General features: G+C 43.7%; 1 protein-coding gene across 5 annotated transcripts in view; it reads right to left on the bottom strand.

Annotated features, from left to right (window-relative positions):
• The window catches only part of LOC122550083 (integrin beta-1-like), a 101,307-nt gene that overhangs the window by 12,275 nt on the left and 71,402 nt on the right, over nucleotides 1-17,630 (bottom strand). For all 5 annotated transcript variants that reach the window (XM_043690612.2, XM_043690614.2, XM_043690617.2 and 2 more), the window contains 2 exons: nucleotides 13,155-13,374; nucleotides 9,699-9,904 (listed from right to left, as the gene is read on the bottom strand). In XM_043690612.2, the coding sequence (XP_043546547.1) occupies nucleotides 9,699-9,904; nucleotides 13,155-13,374 (426 nt within the window). The remainder of the gene's footprint in view (nucleotides 1-9,698; nucleotides 9,905-13,154; nucleotides 13,375-17,630) is intronic.

Here is a 17,630-nt window from a genome sequence, read left to right as displayed (position 1 = left end):
TAGCTTTGGCAAATAGGGTTAAGGAGAATCCAAATACATTAATGTCTTTACAAATACATTAAGGACAAAAGAGTAACTAGGGAGAGAATAGGGCCCCTCAAAGATCAGCAAGGCGGCTTTTGTGTGGCGCCACAGAAAATGGGGGAGATACTAAACGAGTATTTTGCATTAGTGTTTACTTTGGAAGAGGACATGGAAGATATAGAATGTAGGGAAATAGATGGTGACATCTTGAAAAATGTCCATATTACAGAGGAGGAAGTGCTGGATGTCTTGAAACGCATAAAAGTGGATAAATCGCCAGGACATAATCAGATGTAGACTTGAACTCTGTGGGAAGCTAGGGAAGTGATTGCTGGGCCTCTTACTTAGATATTTGCATCATCGATAGTCACAGGTGAGGTGTTGGAAGACTGGAGGTTGGCTAATGTGGTGCCAATGTTTAAGAAAGGTGGTAAGGACAAGCCAGGGAATTATAGACCAGTGAGTTTGACGTTGGTGGTGGGCAAGCTGTTGGTGGGAATCCTGAGGGACAGGATGTACATGTATTTGGAAAGGCAAGGACTGATTAAGGATAGTCAACATGGCTTTGTGCGTGGTAAATCATGTCTCACAAACTTGATTGAGTTTTTTGAAGAAGTATCAAAGAGGATTGATGAAGGTAGAGCGGTAGACGTGATCTATATGGACTTCAGTAAGGCGTTCAACAAGGTTCCCCATGGGAGAATGGTTAGCAAGGTTCGATCTCATGGAATACAGGGAGAACTTAGCCATTTGGATATAGAACTGGCTCAAAGGTAGAAGACAGATGGTGGTGTTGGAGATCTGTGACCAGTGGAGTACCACAAGGATCGGTGCTAGATCCACCACTTTTCATTATTTATATAAATGATGTGAATGTGAGCATAAGAGGTACAGTTAGTAAGTTTGCAGATGACACCAAAATTGGAGGTGTAGTGGACAGCGAAGAAGGTTACCTCAGATTTCAATGGGATCTTGATCAGATGGACCAATGGGCTGAGAAGTGGCAAATGGAGTTTAATTCAGATAAATGCGAGGTGTTGCATTTTGGGAAAGCAAATCTTAGCAGGTCATATACACTTAATGGTAAGGTACTAGGGAGTGTTGCTGAACAAAGAGACCTTGACAGGTTCATAGCTCCTTGAAAGTAGAGTCGTAGGTAGATAGAATAGCGAAGAAGGTGTTTGGTATGCTTTCCTTTATTGGTCAGAGTATTGAGTACAGGAGTTGGGAGGTCATGTTGCGGCTGTACAGGACATTGGTTAGGTCACTGTTGGAACATTGCATGCAATTCTGGTCTCCTTCCTATCGGAAAGATGTTGTGAAATTTGAATGGGTTCAGAAAAGATGTACAAGGATGTTGCCAGGGTTGGAGGATTTCAGCTATAGGGAGACGTTGAATAGTCTGGGCTTGTTTTCCCTGGAACATCGGAGGCTGAGGGGTGACCTTATAGAGGTCTATAAAATCATGAGGGGCATAGATAGGGTAAATAGACAAAGTCTTTTCCCTGGAGTGAGGGAGTCCAGAATTAGAGGGCATAGTTTAAGTTGAGAGGGTAAGATATAAAAAAGACCTGAGGGGCAACATTTTCACGCAGAGGATGTTAAGTGTATGGAATGAGCTGCCAGAGGAACTGGTGGAGGCTGGTACAATTGCAACATTTAAAAGGATGGGTATATGAATAGGAAGGGTTTGGAGGGAAATGGGTCGGATGCTGGCAGTTGGGACTAGATTGGGTTGGGATATCTGGTCGGCATGGACGGGTTGGACTGAAGGGTCTGTTTCCGTGCTATACATCTCTATGACTCCATGACTCTGTTACACCTCATCTTCCGTCTGGGCAGCCTACAACCCGGAGGACTCAACATTGGTTTCTCCAATTATAAAAAACCTCCCTTCCCATCACCCTACTCTCTTCTCAGCCCCTCTCCCTCCCTTCCACTGCTCCCAGCCACCAACCAGGTTCATTCCTCCCATTGACCAACCAGGTCGTACTCGCAACCTGTCTTCACCTGTCCCCACTTCACCACCCTGCCCCCACCACCCCCTTTATCTGCAGCTTCCCCTACACCCAACCCCAGTGCTGATAAAGCGTTACACACAAAACATTGATTTCTCCACATCCTGATGCTGCCTAGCTTGCTGTGTTCTTCCAGCCTCCTACCTGTCTACTTTCTTAAAAATTGCAGAATTCAAGGGGCTAAACATTCCTCTACACATCTTCAGCACAATTGCCAAAGTTTCCCAGGGCAAATAGCTTTTGTAGGAGAGAGGGTCTTTGACATCAATGGATCTGGTTAGATCTGGGGACGTCAGGAAGAGACTGAGATGGATCACTGACTTTGCACCTAGGCTGTAGGTGGATATCTTTGTTTTTAATTCATTCACTGGCCAGGTCAGTATTTATTACCCATCCCAAATTTCCAAGTGTCAACCACATTGCTGTGAGTCTGGAATCTCATGTGTGCCAGACCATGTAAGGACGGCAGATTCCTTCCCTAAAGGACATTAGTGATTAATCAACAATGGTTTCATGATCATTATTTGACTCTTAATTCCAGATTTTTGTTGAATTCAAATTCCACTACCTGCCATGGTAGGGATTGAACCCAGGTTCCCAGAACATTACCAGGTCTCTGGGTTAATAGTCTGGTAATAATACCAATAGGCTATGTAGATTAGCCTTATCTTTTTTACTGAATGGTAGACTCTTTGTCATTAAATATGAGGATATTTGTAGCGACTCCACCTCTGTTTGTTGTTTAATTGACCACCCCAATTCTTGACTGAATGGGGCAGGACTGCCGAGCTGAGATCTCACCCTGTTTTCACTGTTTGGCGAGACAATGATCTTGTGTTGTAGTTTTTCCTGATTGACACCTCAGGATATGCCGAATGTTAATTTTTAATGTTAAAGTAGGAAAGATGGTGTTGACGTTTTGCTTTGCTGACTTGTAAATAGTAAAATTTCTTGTGTTCATTTTAATTTTAATTTGTGGAATCTTGAGGTGCTATTCTCTTGGTAACTACCTTAAATTTCAAATTCATGCACTTTACAACAAAGTTACTAATCCCTCACTGGATTGTAACAGAATTTGAAGGGTCTCATCCAGGGATTATAGCAAATTTGGGGGAGGGTCTCATCTGAGGTCATAACAGTAACATCAGACAAAAATCAACACAAGCCCTCAACAGCTTGAGAGCTTGGATTTGGGCATGATGCAAACTCTCACAGAATTAATCACAAAGATTTATAAAGCTGGTGGTCATGAACCCTTGCTCAGTCTGTCAGACCTTTATACATGGGGTGCTCTAGAATTCAGTGCACACTTCGCATATACCTTGTTCATTATCTTCCTCAAGAGATCATTATCAGTGTGGAAATCCAACACGGAACCCTCTGTGCCAGCACAGTCTTCCAAAAATTGTACAACTGTGTCTTTGACAGCAGAGACCTCTGTAAAAGGGCAAATGGTCTAATCTACATAGCTGTTATTGTCACAAATTTGGACAGTTGGATTACCCCTCTCCAGTTGTTAGAAAACGTCTACTGGCAGCATCTCAGCAGGAACCTCAAAGTCAATTGTCAAAGCAGGTGAACAAACTCTAATGTCCTGACAGGAACCAATCCTCCCAGCACTGCTGATCATGTGAAATCAGCTCCTCTACACCAGACACTGCAAATACATATTTGGCTTCCAAAGTAGATCACCGTTTCACAATTTAAAGGTGACATCTGATCTCAAGGAGAACACAGGAAGGTCATTCTGAAGGCCTCATCAAAAGGAGATAAATTGGTGTTTGTGCAATGAATGGGATTTTCTGGTAACTGTACCCTGTGGCAGCTCCTCATCCGACAAGTCACAACACTGTCAGAAACTGTGTGTATAAACTCTGCTGCAGTGAAGTGATGAAAGCAGAAGGCGCACCTACAACCCACGCAAACCCCTCCTCAGACAATTACTGTCACTTCTGCCCAGATTGGCCTGTTGATTAGATTAGTTACAGTGTGGAAATAGGCCCTTCGGCCCAACAAGTCCACACCGACCCTCTGAAGAGCAACCCACCCAGACCCATTCCACTGCATTTACCCCTTCACCTAACACTACGGGTAATTTAGCATGGCCAGTTCACCTAACCTGCACATCTTTGGACTATGGATGGAAACTGGAGCACCTGGAGGAAACCCACGCAGACACAGGAAGAATGTGCAAACTCCACACAGATAGTTGCCCGAGGCAGGAATTGTACCCAGGTCCCCGGCGCTGTGAGGCAGCAGTGCTAACCACTGAGCCACTGTGCAGCCATGGTGTCACCTGAGAGGACCCAACCGTCCCTGACATACATCATCCTCATCTTGAGGGATCCTACTTGATCAGTTATTACATTTAAATCTGGGATTAATAATTTTTTTTAAACGAAGATATTAAGGCATCTGAGTCAAAGCATTATATATGGAGTTAGGCCCCAGATCAGGCATGATTCCATTGAATGGTGGAACAGGTTCGAGGGGTTCAATGGACTACTGCTCCTATGACTGATCATATTGTCTATGTAACAACCTTGTGGCACAGTGCTAAGTCCCGACATTTGGGCCAGAATGTCTGGGTTCAAATCCCCCATGTCCCGGAGGTGAGCCATGACATGCCCAAGCAGATTGGTTAAAAATAAACGAAGTAAATATGATAAACGGATCCATTACAGAAGGATAATATTGGTCCTTTAAATACATGGGGCCTTCACTATGTGGCACTTCAGAATTGGCATGTCCTTCCACTGACGTGTTGTCCTGCTGACCTTGCTGTAATTCATTTAAAACCTCATTAAGATCCTGTGTAGAATGGGAGCACTCAGCCGGTGGGGGGTTTGGATATTGGTAGCAGCTGTAATGAGAAGTGTGCTGGAATTGAGAAGAGCAGAGCACGCCGAGTCAGATGAGGACTGAGAGCTCGTCATAGAGGATACAGAACGCCAGATTGTGCACATTGAGATCTTAGCAGACAACCTCAGAGACTTTGAGAGAAAGACTTCCAAAAGGAGGAGCTGCCAAAAGGAACCAATACAAAGACACAGTGAAAGGGGACATGAAAACTTCACTGAGTCTGATCTTCACACTTTTCCAAAACAAGGGCAGAAAGGCTGATGGGTAATCATGAGTGGAAAGGACTCCCTCAGCAAAATGCTGACATTGAAAGAGGTGGTCATGGTACTGCAAACAGGGCAACAGAATGTTCAATGACCTGATGAGGGCAACCGAAGTAAAAAACCAGTCAGGGTTCATTTTCTCTCTTGAGCAGCACTGGAACTAATCACTATCATTCTCTCTTGTTTCTGGGAATACTAGTCTCCCTTAAAGACACTGAACATCAATGAGGGACAAGCCTTTGAACTGTTGAGGAGGTGCCCAGGTCTAGCTATGGGGAAAGGTGTAATTCAGTCCTCAGTGCAGGGAGAATTACAGAAGAAGCATGGAAATGACACAGCATGGAAGGGGACCATTCGACCCATCTTGTCCATGCTGATCCAAAGACACCCAAATGCCCTTTCTAATCCCTGGCTCAGAGCCCTGCAGCCCACAGCACTTAAGGTGCAGATCCAGATATTTTTAAAAAGGAATTTAGGGTCTCTGCCTCCACCACCAACTCAGGCAGTGAACTCCAGACACCCGCCATCCTCTGCATAAAAATGTGTTTCTTCATATCCCCTCTAATCCTTCTGCCACTTCACTTGAATCTATGGCCCCTGCTACAGGTTACAGTTCTTGGTGCCCACACCCAAGCATTGATCGTTCACAGTCCTGCAACCTTAAATTCGATTTCACCAGAAAAGAAGATTATTCAAGGGAGTCTGAGGGTACTTGTCAGAGTAGATGTTGAGAGGATTCCACGAGTGGGGGAATCTTGGACAGGAATGAGGGGAGAATAGTTTCAGAATAACGATAGACTCATTTAAAACTGAGATGTGAAGGAATCTCTTCACCCAGAGTTTAGCAAATGAGAGGAATTCTCTACCCCAGAGAGTCTTGGAGGTTGGATCACTGGAAGTATTTAAAGATGAGGTCGATAGATTTTTGAAATGATGATGAATTGAGGACTATGAGGGGCTGGCTCAAAAAAAAGTGAGACCTGGGCAGGTTCAGCCATGGTCTTGTAGATTCATACAATATACAAGACACAAAATCCACTCTCAATCTACATTAGTCCTATTTTCTTCCAATAGATCTATAGCCTTGAATGGTAAGACACTTCTTAAAGGTTGTGAGGTTTCCTACCTCAACTAACCTCTCAGGCAGTCCATTCCAGACACCCATCACCCTTGGGGTGAAAACGATTTACTTCAAATTCTCACTAAACCTCCTGCCTTTCACCCCTGTTATTGACCATTCAACTCTGCTCTTAATTATTATGATTTTACAACAATTAGGTTCCTCACTGAGAACAGTAAAGCCAATTAAACGTATGAATCCATTCCCCCCTTTTAAGATAAAATCAGTGTAAAGTTTCCTGGCTGCAGATATTAATGCAGCACATAAATAAACTGAAGAAATAGAAGCAGCCATCTGGCATCTCTTTTCTGCTCCACCATCAGTAAGGTCATGATTAAACTTCTAAATTTACTTTCCTGGCTGTTCTCACATTCTTAGATTCCACTAGAATCCAAAAATTCAGCAATCTCAGTCTTAAATATAACCAATAACTCAACATTCACAGTTAGAGACTTCCAAAGATTCACAGCCTCTGACTGAAGACTTATCTCTTCACCTCAGTTCTAAATGGTGAGCCTCTTATCCAGAGATTATGACCCCTCAGTCTTGATTCTTCAGTCAGCTGAAAGGACCTCAGCATCTACCCTGTCAAATCCTTTAAGGATCTCACATGTTCACTGAGATCATCTCTCAATGGTTTAAGGACCAGAGAAAACAGGCTCATTGTTTTCAATCTTTCCAGATTGGATAAGATTAACAATCTAGTGAACCACAGGCAAAGCCAATAACGAGACTCCACTCCCATCAATGTCTAGTGTGTGATTAGAGGTGATAGATCGTGAAAATCAATGCCCGGTATCCTGGCAGCACTCGTACCGCCTTCTGCAACACTCCACCATGCCAGCTGCCTTTAAGGCACAATGGCAAATGGAAGGCTGGTCTCTGGGTTTCCACTGATCACATGGTTGACAGCTCTGGTGCACAGCCTACACATGCATGCACTGAAACTGCTCGGGTGGCACAGTGGTTAGCACTGCTGCCTCACAACACCAGGGACCTGGGTTCGATTCCAGACCTTAAGTGACAGTCTGCATGTCTTTCCTCCAGTTGTTGGTGATTGGCCATGCTAAATTTCCCACAGTGTCCAGGGATGTGCAGGCTAAGTGAATTATACGTGGTAAATGCGGGGTTACAAGGGTGCGTCTAGCTGGAATGCTGTTTGGAGGGTTGGTGTGGACTTGATAGGCTGAATAGCTTGGTCCCACACTGTAGGAATTCTAATGATTATATGAAAGCCATGCTGCTTCATGAAATTTGATAGAACAGACCATTGATGTGCTGACACAAAGCCTTCATGAGCTGGTTCTGTTAGGTTGACCCTTGCATTTAGAAAAGTTAAATTTCTAAGTTCATCATGGTCTTTTGATAATCAGAAAGCCTTGCTGTTATAAGGGGAAACGGCTCCAGCATTCCAACCATACGGTGATCAGATGAAGAAGAGGAGTTTGAGAAATCTTTTTGTCATTTACATAAATGATTTGGATGTGAGCATAAGAGGTACAGTTAGTAAGTTTGCAGATGATACCAAAATTGGAGGTGCAGTGGACAGCGAAGAGGGTTACCTCAGATTACAACAGGATCTGGACCAGATCAGCCAATGGGCTGAGGAGTGGCAGATGGAGTTTAATTCTGATAAATGCGAGATGCTGCATTTTGGGAAAGCAAATCTTAGCAGGTCATATACACTTAATGGAAAGGTCCTAGGGAGTATTGCTGAACAAAGAGACCTTAGAGTGCAGGTTCATAGCTTCTTGAAAGTAGAGTCACAGGTAGATAGGATAGTGAAGAAGACATTTGGTATGCTTTCCTTTATTGGTCAGAGTATTGAGTATAGGGGTTGGGAGGTCATGTTGCGGCTGTACAGGACATTGGTTAGGCCACTGTTGGAATATTGCGTGCAATTCTGGTCTCCTTCCTATCGGAAAGATGTTGTGAAACCTGAAAGGGTTCAGAAAAGATTTACAAGGATGTTGCCAGGGTTGGAGGATCTGAGCTATAAGGAGATGCTGAACAGGCTGGGCTGTGTGTTTCCTGGAGCGTCGGGGGCTGAGGGGTGACATTATAGAGGTTTACAAAATTATGAGGGGCATGGATAGGATAAATAGACAAAGTCTTTTCCCTGGGATTGGGGAGTCCAGAACTAGATAGGTTTAGGGTGAGAGGGGTAAGATATAAAAGAGTCCTAAGGGGCAACTTTTTCACACAGAGGGTGGTACGTGTATGGAATGAGCTGCCAGAGGAAGTGGTGGAGGCTGGTACAATTGCAACATTTAAGAGGCATAAGGATGGGTATATGAATAGGAAGGGTTTGGAGGGATATGGGCTGGGTGCTGGCAGGTGGGACTAGATTGGGTTGGAATATCTGGTCGGCATGGACGGGTTGGACCGAAGAGTCTGTGTCCATGCTGTACATCTCTATGACTCTATGACTCTAAATAGCAGGAAAAGGGAGAGCAGAAAAGGATAAAGGGAAGCGAGGAGGACACCAACACAAGCTTTTGCCAGTTCAATTGCTGGTGAAGAACTCAGCCATGCCACATCAATAAGTGCAACTCCAATTGCCCAGTCACCAACAGCCCCACATTTTGCCTTCGCTCCGTCACTAACCATCAGAAAATTAGCTTGGTCAAAAATAATGGCTACCACAAAGGAAGGAATGTATCGTATTATACTAAAAGTTAACTAATCACTCTTGGTCATTCCCCTGCGTATCTCCGTGTGCCTGTGCCCACCAGCAATGAATGCGAAATTCATTTCAAAATATTGGCATCATGAAGTTGGCATGCAGCTTGTATTCCATTTAATGAACATGGTTAAACATACAGCATCATTTCAATGGCACTTTCCAGACAGGCTACTGCACTTAGTCCCCATTTTGCTCCCTTGTTATCAATAAAATTTTCCAACAATGCCATAATTGACTCTCAGTCAAACTTGTAATCAGAGTGGCCTGTGCACTGTAGATCCTGGTTATCTGCTATACAAAGCCCAGCCTGTTTGCTGCAAATCTTACATTTCTTACTGTTAGTTTCTTTGAATTTTGAGAGGATGGAAGAGCAGCGAAGCTTGTCATTCTCACTGGTGGATGAATTACAAGTCGAAACATCAGAATCTGTTTGTAATTTTGACGTGAGATTCATGAACATTGTTGGAAATACTGATTTCAACTTTGTATGTGACCTCCAAGGGTTTCCAGTCTGTGACTTCTGCCATACATCAACCTCAAGAGTGCAGCACTTCACCCCATGACAAATCCCAAAAGATAACGTATATTAAAGAGCATTAAAGCAAACTTCGTTCCAGGAACTGTTTTTCGTTTGTTCCAAAAACAACATGACATAACTAAACAAATCTTTGAATTTTGTAGATTCAGAATAAACACATCCCTGTGGTTCATGATAAAAGACTCACCTGGGATTTTAACAACATGAACTTCTGGAACATTCTGGTTGTTAAAAAAATATGAAAAGCAGAAGTTGCCGATGTCTGGGTCCATAAACCGGCAAAGCGATTGTGGCAACTCATCTGGACGATCCACGAGAGTTACTTCAAACCCACACTGATCACAGATTTCTTTCTTGGGTCCTTTTTTAAAGGCTTTACACAGGACACAGTCCCTGTAAAAGAGTTAAGATGCAGGTTGGATTAAACCAGCACAAACATAAGGGGCATCTTTCTATGTTTGCCCTCCTGCTGAGGAAGTCGCTTGCCAGGGCCGTGAAAATCAGAAATGATCTCTTCAATGTCAAATCACAATCTTTGGAGTCGGCAGGAGCATATGATTCAGATACATTTCAGCACGTTAAAATGACACTTAGGAATTTGCTGTTAAGTCAGTCAGATATATTTGTTCGAATGAGTTAGAACATAGAACATAGAACATAGAAATGTATAGCACAGAACAGACCCTTTGGCCCATGATGTTGGGACGAGGATTATTCCTAATCTAAAATAAAATAAAATAACCTAACCTATGCATCCCTCAATTCACTGCTATCCATGTGCATGTCCAGCAGTCGCTTAAATGTCCCTAATGGCTCTGCTTCCATCACTCCCACTGGCAACGCATTCCATGCATTCACAACTCTCTGCGTAAAGAACCTACCTCTGACGTCCCCTCTATACCTTCCTCCTAACACCTTAAAACTATGACCCCTCATGGCAGTCAATTCTGCCCTGGGGAAATGTCTCTGGCTATCGACTCCATCCATGCCTCTCATTACCTTGTATACCTCGATCAGGTCACCCCTCCTCTTCCTTCTCTCCAAACAGCAAAATCCGAGCTTAGTCAACCCTCTTTGTAAGACAAGCCCTCCAGTCCAGGTAGCATCCTGGCAAACCTTCTTTGTACCCTCTGTAAAGCCTCTGCACCTTTCCAGAAGTGGATACAATATTCCAAGTGTGGTCTCACCAGGGTTTTGTAGAGCTGCAGCAAAACCTCGTGGCTCTTAAACTCGATCCCACTGTTAATGAAAGCCAAACACCATATGCTTTCTTAACAACCCTGTCCACTTGGGTGGCAACTTTGAGGGACCAATGCACTTGAACACCAAGATCCCGCTGTTCCTCCACACTGCCAAGAATCCTGTCTTTAATCCTATATTCAGCATTCAAGTTCGACCTTCCAAAATGCATCACTTCGCATTTATCCAGGTTGAACTCCAGCTACCATTTCTCAGCCCAGCTCTGCATCCTCTCTATATCATGCTGCAGCCTGCAGCTGTTCTTGGGCCTCTGTGGGCGGCACGGTGGCACAGTGGTTAGCACTGCTGCCTCACAGCGCCAGAGACCCGGGTTCAATTCCCGCCTCAGGCGACTGACTGTGTGGAGTTTGCACGTTCTCCCCGTGTCTGCGTGGGTTTCCTCCGGGTGCTCCGGTTTCCTCCCACAGTCCAAAAGATGTGCAGGGTCAGGTGAATTGGCCATACTGAATTGCCCATTGTGTTAGGTAAGGGGTAAATGTAGGGGTATGGGTGGGTTTCGCTTCGGCGGGTCGGTGTGGACTTGTTGGGCCAAAGGGCCTGTTTCCACACTGTAATCTAATCTAATCTAATCTAATAGCCCTTGATACTATCAACGGAGCTCTAACCTTTGTGTCATTGGAAAGCTTACTAACCCACCCCTCAACCTCCTCATCCAAGTCATTGATAAAATCTACAAAGAGCAGAGGCCCAAGAACAGAGCCCTGCGGGACTCGACTCAACACTGATTTCCAGGCAGAATACTTTCCATTTACAACCACTCTTTGCCTCCTGTCAGCCAACCAATTCTGAATCCAGACAGCCAAATCTCCCTGTATCCTATACCTCCTGACTTTATGATTGAGCCTACCATGGGGAACTTTATCAAATGCCTTGCTGAAGTCCATGTACACCACATCCACTGCACAACCTTAGTTGACCTGTCTCGTCACGTCTTCAAAGAACTCAATAAGATTTGTGAGGCATGACCTGCCCCTTACAAAGCCATGCTGACTGCTTTTAATCATGCTATATTTTTCCAAATAGTTATAAATCCTAACCCTCAGAATTCTTTCCAGAATTGTGCTGACCACAGATGTAAGACTGACTGGTCTGTAATTGCCAGGGATTTCCTTCTTACCCTTCTTGAAAAGAGGAACAACATTCGCCTCCCTCCAATCCTCCGGTACGACTCCCATGGAGTGTGAGGAAGCAAAGATCTTCACCAATGGCTTAGCAACCTCCTTTCTCGTTTCCCAGAGTAACCTAGGATAAATCTGTTTTGGCCTGGGGACTTATCAATCTTAACGTTTGCCAAAATTTCCAGCACATCAACTTCTTAAATCTTGATCTATTCAACGAGGTAAAAACAATGACTGCAGATGCTGGAAACCAGATTCTGGATGAGTGGTGCTGGAAGAGCACAGCAGTTCAGGCAGCATCCAAGGAACTTTGAAATCGATGTTTCGGGCAAAAGCCCTTCATCAGGAAACTTGATCTGTTCAAGCCTATCTCCCAGCTCCTCAACGTTTTCATTCACAACAAGGTCCCTTTTCTTTAGTGAAAACCGAAGCAGAAAACCTTATTTAGGGCTTTTAATTTATTTAATCTTTCCATTTAGGGCTTCCTAATCTTCCTAATCTGCTCAGACTCCACACACAAGTTGCCTAAACTATGTCTGATCGGCCTTACCTTCTCCCTGATCATTCTCTTATTCCTCACATATGACTAAAATGTCTTTGGATTCTCCCTCATCCTTCCTGCCAAGCCTTTTTTGTGCCCCCTCCTGGCTCTCCTCAGTCCATTTCCGAGCTCCTTCCTAGAAAGCCTGTAATCCTGTCAAGCTGTGCTAGATCCTTGCTTCCTCTACCCTACGTAAGCTGCCTTCTTCCTTTTGATGAAAAACTCCTCTGTTTTCGTCATCCAAGGCTCCTTAATCTTACCCCTTCTTGCCTGTCTCAGCAGAACAAATTTGTGCATCACTCGCAACAACTGCTCCTTAAACAGTCTCCACATGTCTGTGTCCTTTCTGTGGAACAATTGCTCCCAGTCTGTACTTCCCAACTCCTGTCTGATAGCGTCATAATTTCCTTTTCCCCAATTAAATATCTTCCCCTGGTAACTGCTTCTTTCCCTCTCCATGGCTATGGTAAATGTGAGGCAGTTATGGTCACTTCTGGTCTCCAATGTTACCTCCGCTCTGTCTCGCGCTGCTCCTGACAGGAAAAAGGCCATGGGCTTCAAAATTTCTGGTACAGGTTATTAATATCTATCACAGAAAAGGAGCTAATGATACATGGGCTCGAAATCAAAAGAGTTATCAAATTACTTCCTTTTTGATGAATACAAACATTTGTCAGAGAAATAAATAAGCCATCACATACGTTATAATTGACAGAATACCTACTTAAGGTCCGTACAGACACCAGAACAAGTTGGACAGTGCTCACATGTTGGTCCTGTGAACCCCTCTGTGCATCTACACTGACCACATTCACATATTCCTTTGTTATTACATATCCGTCCATTCGGTGATTTACATGAATCCATATCTATTGAACAATGACAGGCACTGCCTGTAAAAGTAGGTAGGCACTCGCATTTTCCACAATGGCAAATGCCATTTCCTGCAACCAGAAGTCAAAAAGGTTAGAATTATGCAATCTCTACAATGCAGATAGAGGCCATTCAGCCCATCGAGTCTGCTCCAAACCACACTGCACCCGGACTCACAGTCTTCCATGCCCATAACCCAAATATACCATGGCTAATCTACCTAGCCTTAACGTGCCCAAACAGTACAGCAGTTTACCATGGCCAATCCATCTAACCTGTACATCTTTGGACTGAGGGAGGAAACTGGAGCACCCAATAGAAACCCATGCAGAAATAGGGAGGATGTGCAAACGCCACCCAAGACTAGAAGTGAACCCAGGTCTCTGTCACGATGAGGAAGCAGTGCTAACCACTGTGCCTCCGTGCCTGCCATTTTTCAACTCCGTTTAATTCAGATACACTCCAAACTTTCTATCCAGCTGAAATTTTTAAACATACTTCCTGCAGTGATTGCTGTTTTAGATGGTAAGCATGTTGTGCAGTACCAGCATTATAGTGTGGGAAATGACCAAAGGATACCAAATACAGCAAGGGGGCTGTCATGTAAAAATTCCTTTTGAAGTAAATTTCACCAATCAGAATGGCTGTCAGTGCTTTATCTGTATACTTCAACCTTTGTAAAGGTTGTTTAAGCATTAAGAAAACTGACTAAATAAACATGGAACAAAAAATACTGTTAGCGGGAAGCTAATGGAATGTTGCAGTCCCTAAACCCATGGTCTCATGACCAATAAAGCAACTTGCTATGAAAGTAAGGTGTGAGAGTTTAGCATTCCAGGAGCTATGCCTCCAAGGGCAGCAGTTCTGTGATACTTTAACTGGTCTTGAAGCTGGAAGTTGCAATGGTTTGTGTTGAGGTTTATTCCCAGCAGCACAGGGACACAGGACTCTGTCCTCTTCAGCCTGGGAAGCACACTGAAATAAACATCAGTTGCGCCTGGAGGACCATCAGTTCGGTGAAAGATGCTCTTTGGTCTGCCTGACATGTGTTGGTCTTCCAAAGCAAGAAGTTGACCCCCAACTGAGTATTGCAGATGGGAACACTCCAAGGTTCAGGACGGCATGCTGGGGAATACATGAAAGCTTGGAGCAGCTGCTGCCAAGGTGTAGTGGGGAAAGATCACTGCCTGAGGTCTTCCTGCTGAAGGTAAATGGGAGTCCATTCAGTTATTGGACCCTCCTAGTGCCTCAAATATATGTAAATATTAGTATTAAATGTATAAGAGAGGTCTTTGGGTTTTTTTTGGATAGAATCTTAGCCCAATGTTTGTTCATTTGATATACAGCATGGTGGCTCAGTGGTTAGCACTGCTGCCTCACAGCACCAGGGACCTGGCTTCAATTCCCGCCTCAGGCAACTGTCTGTGAAAGGAGTTTGCACATTCTCCCTGTGTTTGCGTGGGTTTCCTCCGGGTGCTCCGGTTTCCTCTCATTGTCCAAAGATGTGCAGGTTAGGTGAATTGGCCATGCTAAATTGTCTGGAGTGTTAGGTGCAAGGATAAATGTAGTGGAATGGGTCTGGGTGGGTTGCTCTTCGGAGGGTTGGTGTGGACTTGTTGGGCTGAAGGGCCTGTTTCCACACTGTAGGGAACCTAATCATATACAGAACCGAACTGCATTTGTCCAGTCTATATACACACACAAAGAGATGTTTTATGAATAAAGTAAATTTATGAGATTAGCTCAGCTCTGTAACTAACTTGATACTAACAGAGGCTATGGGTTCAGTTCCTCAGGGTTAGTTTCATGGAATGTAGATACGGTTGGTGGAATAATGTGGATGTCTTCATTTTAGCCTTGGTGTCTTCTGGTTTACTGGGTATCAATTACTTCAGTTTGTACCAATTTTAAGAACACACATTTGGGGCAAGCACAAATTAATTTCCACCATTAACATCATCATAACTTGTTGCCCATCAGGACTCCCTAGAGTATAGACCATGATATTTTGGCTGGAAAAATATTTTCTCATACTCATTTTCCTGCCTGTTCCATTCTCATTCTTCCTCCATTGTCGCAGCTGAAATAAAGGGCTACTCTTGGAATTTTTGAAGAGAAACTGACCAATAAATGGATTTTATTAAATCTTCCTTACTGAGCCAATTGCAAAAGATTATCCCAAAAATATAGACTATATGAAGAAAAATACAGGACTTGTTTCCAGGATTCATGAAACTGACATCACAATTTTAAAAATGCATTGGAAACATTGGAACAAAAATCATCTGAAGCCCCTCACTCTCATTCAAAACGGACTCGAATCATAGAATCTCTGCAGTTTGGAAGCAGGCCACTCAGCCCATTAAGTGCACACTGACTCTTTACAGAGCATCCCACCCAGACCCAAACCCCCTATTCTATCCCTGTAACTCTGCATTTCCCATAGCTAATTCACCTAATCTACACATCCCTCGACACTACAGGCAATTTAGCATGACCAGTCCACCTAAACCGCACATCTTCGGACTTTGGGGGGGAAACTGGAACACCCAGAGAAAATCATGCAGGCACAGAGAGAATGCACAGACTCCACACAGTGTTCTGAAGGCAAATAAACCTGGCATTCTGAAGCAAATTGGAATATAGATTAAATACTATTTGTGTGTCAATGCTTCAACAAGTAAGGTGTGTGGGCTGAAGTAATCAGGCAGAATTAAAACCTGTTCACCCAATATTTCAACTTCTCTGTACTCATTCTGTGCCTGTGGAATTGACAGCACCGATCAGAAAAAAATCTCCATTACTGCAAATTTGGCATGGGAAAGCTTCTCCTAGTTTCAGTGTGCCTGAAATACTTGCTTTATTGTACCAACATCACACACCCCTGGCCCCCAAGAATGACAGCAAATCAAATAAACTCTTCTTTTCTCACACACTTTATGAATAGCATTTTGAAAATGAGATTAGACAAGTACAGCTAATCACAGTAGGTTTCTTCAGGTCACTGAGATCAGGGACAATGTGTGAAGAATTCTCGGCGTAAAACCTACATTGACAACCCTGCTCCACAGATCAGTGCAATAACCCCTACACCCAATGTATCTGTTAACTTTATCTATCAAGTGAAATATATCAACAAATTCAGAGGTTTATAGAGTCATAGAGATATACAGCAGGGAAACAGACGCTTCTGTCCAACTTGTCCATGCCGACCAGATATCCTAAACTAATCTAGTCCCATTAGGCAAAACTTGGCTAAACCCTTCCTATTTATGTACCATCCAGATGCCTTTTAAATGTTGTAATTATACCAACCTCCACAATTTCCTCTGGCAGGTCATTCCATACACACACCGCATGAAAAGGTTGCCCCTTAGGACCCTTTTTAAATCTTTCTCCTCTCACCTTATACCTATGCCCTCTAGTTCTGGACTCCTCCATCCCAGGGAAAAGACCTTTTCCAAGAACCCTATCCATGCCTCCATGATTTTATCAACCTCCATAAGGTCACCTCTCAGCCTTCGATGCTCCAGGGAAAACAGGCCTAGCCTATTCAGCCTCTCCCTGTAGCTCAAACCCTCCAACCCTGGCAACATCCTCGTAAATCTTTTCTGAACCCATTTCAAGTTTCACAATGTCCTTTGTGAATCCCATCTCAGTTCAGCACTGGCTTCAGTGATCATGGTATCACTTTTCTAACAGTCCTGATAGATAAAAAATTCTGTATGACGCACTTAGTCATAGACCCAAACATTGGCCAGGAATTTTGCCACAACAGAGACCCTCTCCACTGAGGCAAATATACCCCAGAGCTCAGGAATTTCAATTTCTGTATCCAAACATGGCACCTCTCATCTTTTGCAGGAGCAGCTGATAGCTGGTGTATGCATAGGTCCTGGAGGTAGGTGTCCATTTAAAAGACCAGAGACCTCCAATGAAATGGGATTTCGCAGTCACTGTTGTTGGGAATCTAGATTGTCGAGATTAGACTTGGTAAGAGCAGATCTTTTGTCTTTACATGTCTTTATGATAGCAAGGTAACCCTCTGGAAAGCTGAAGTATCCTTGTGGATATGTTCCTCGCATACCTTGGGATCAGGGATCTTTTTGGTGGGTGGTGTCAGGTGGAATTGTTTGAGTCTCTCAACTGGAGAAGGTTGTGTTTGAAAAGTGCATAACTATTATGAAACTTCCCAATTTGTCAAGAGCTGTCAAGTTGACTTAAACTGTGTCATGATGTGTCAACAAGTGTTAATGTGTCAAGATGTGTCACTGTCAAAAACATGCACATTTATGAATATCAGTACTCTTCTCAGTATAGTGTAACC

Source organism: Chiloscyllium plagiosum, unplaced genomic scaffold, assembly GCF_037043375.1.
Source record: "Chiloscyllium plagiosum isolate Xiang-an unplaced genomic scaffold, Cpla_swu_hap1 HiC_scaffold_5, whole genome shotgun sequence".
Taxonomy (NCBI): Eukaryota; Metazoa; Chordata; class Chondrichthyes; order Orectolobiformes; family Hemiscylliidae; genus Chiloscyllium; species Chiloscyllium plagiosum.
Note: the sequence above shows the minus strand (reverse complement) of the source record. Positions and strands in the feature narration are given on the sequence as shown.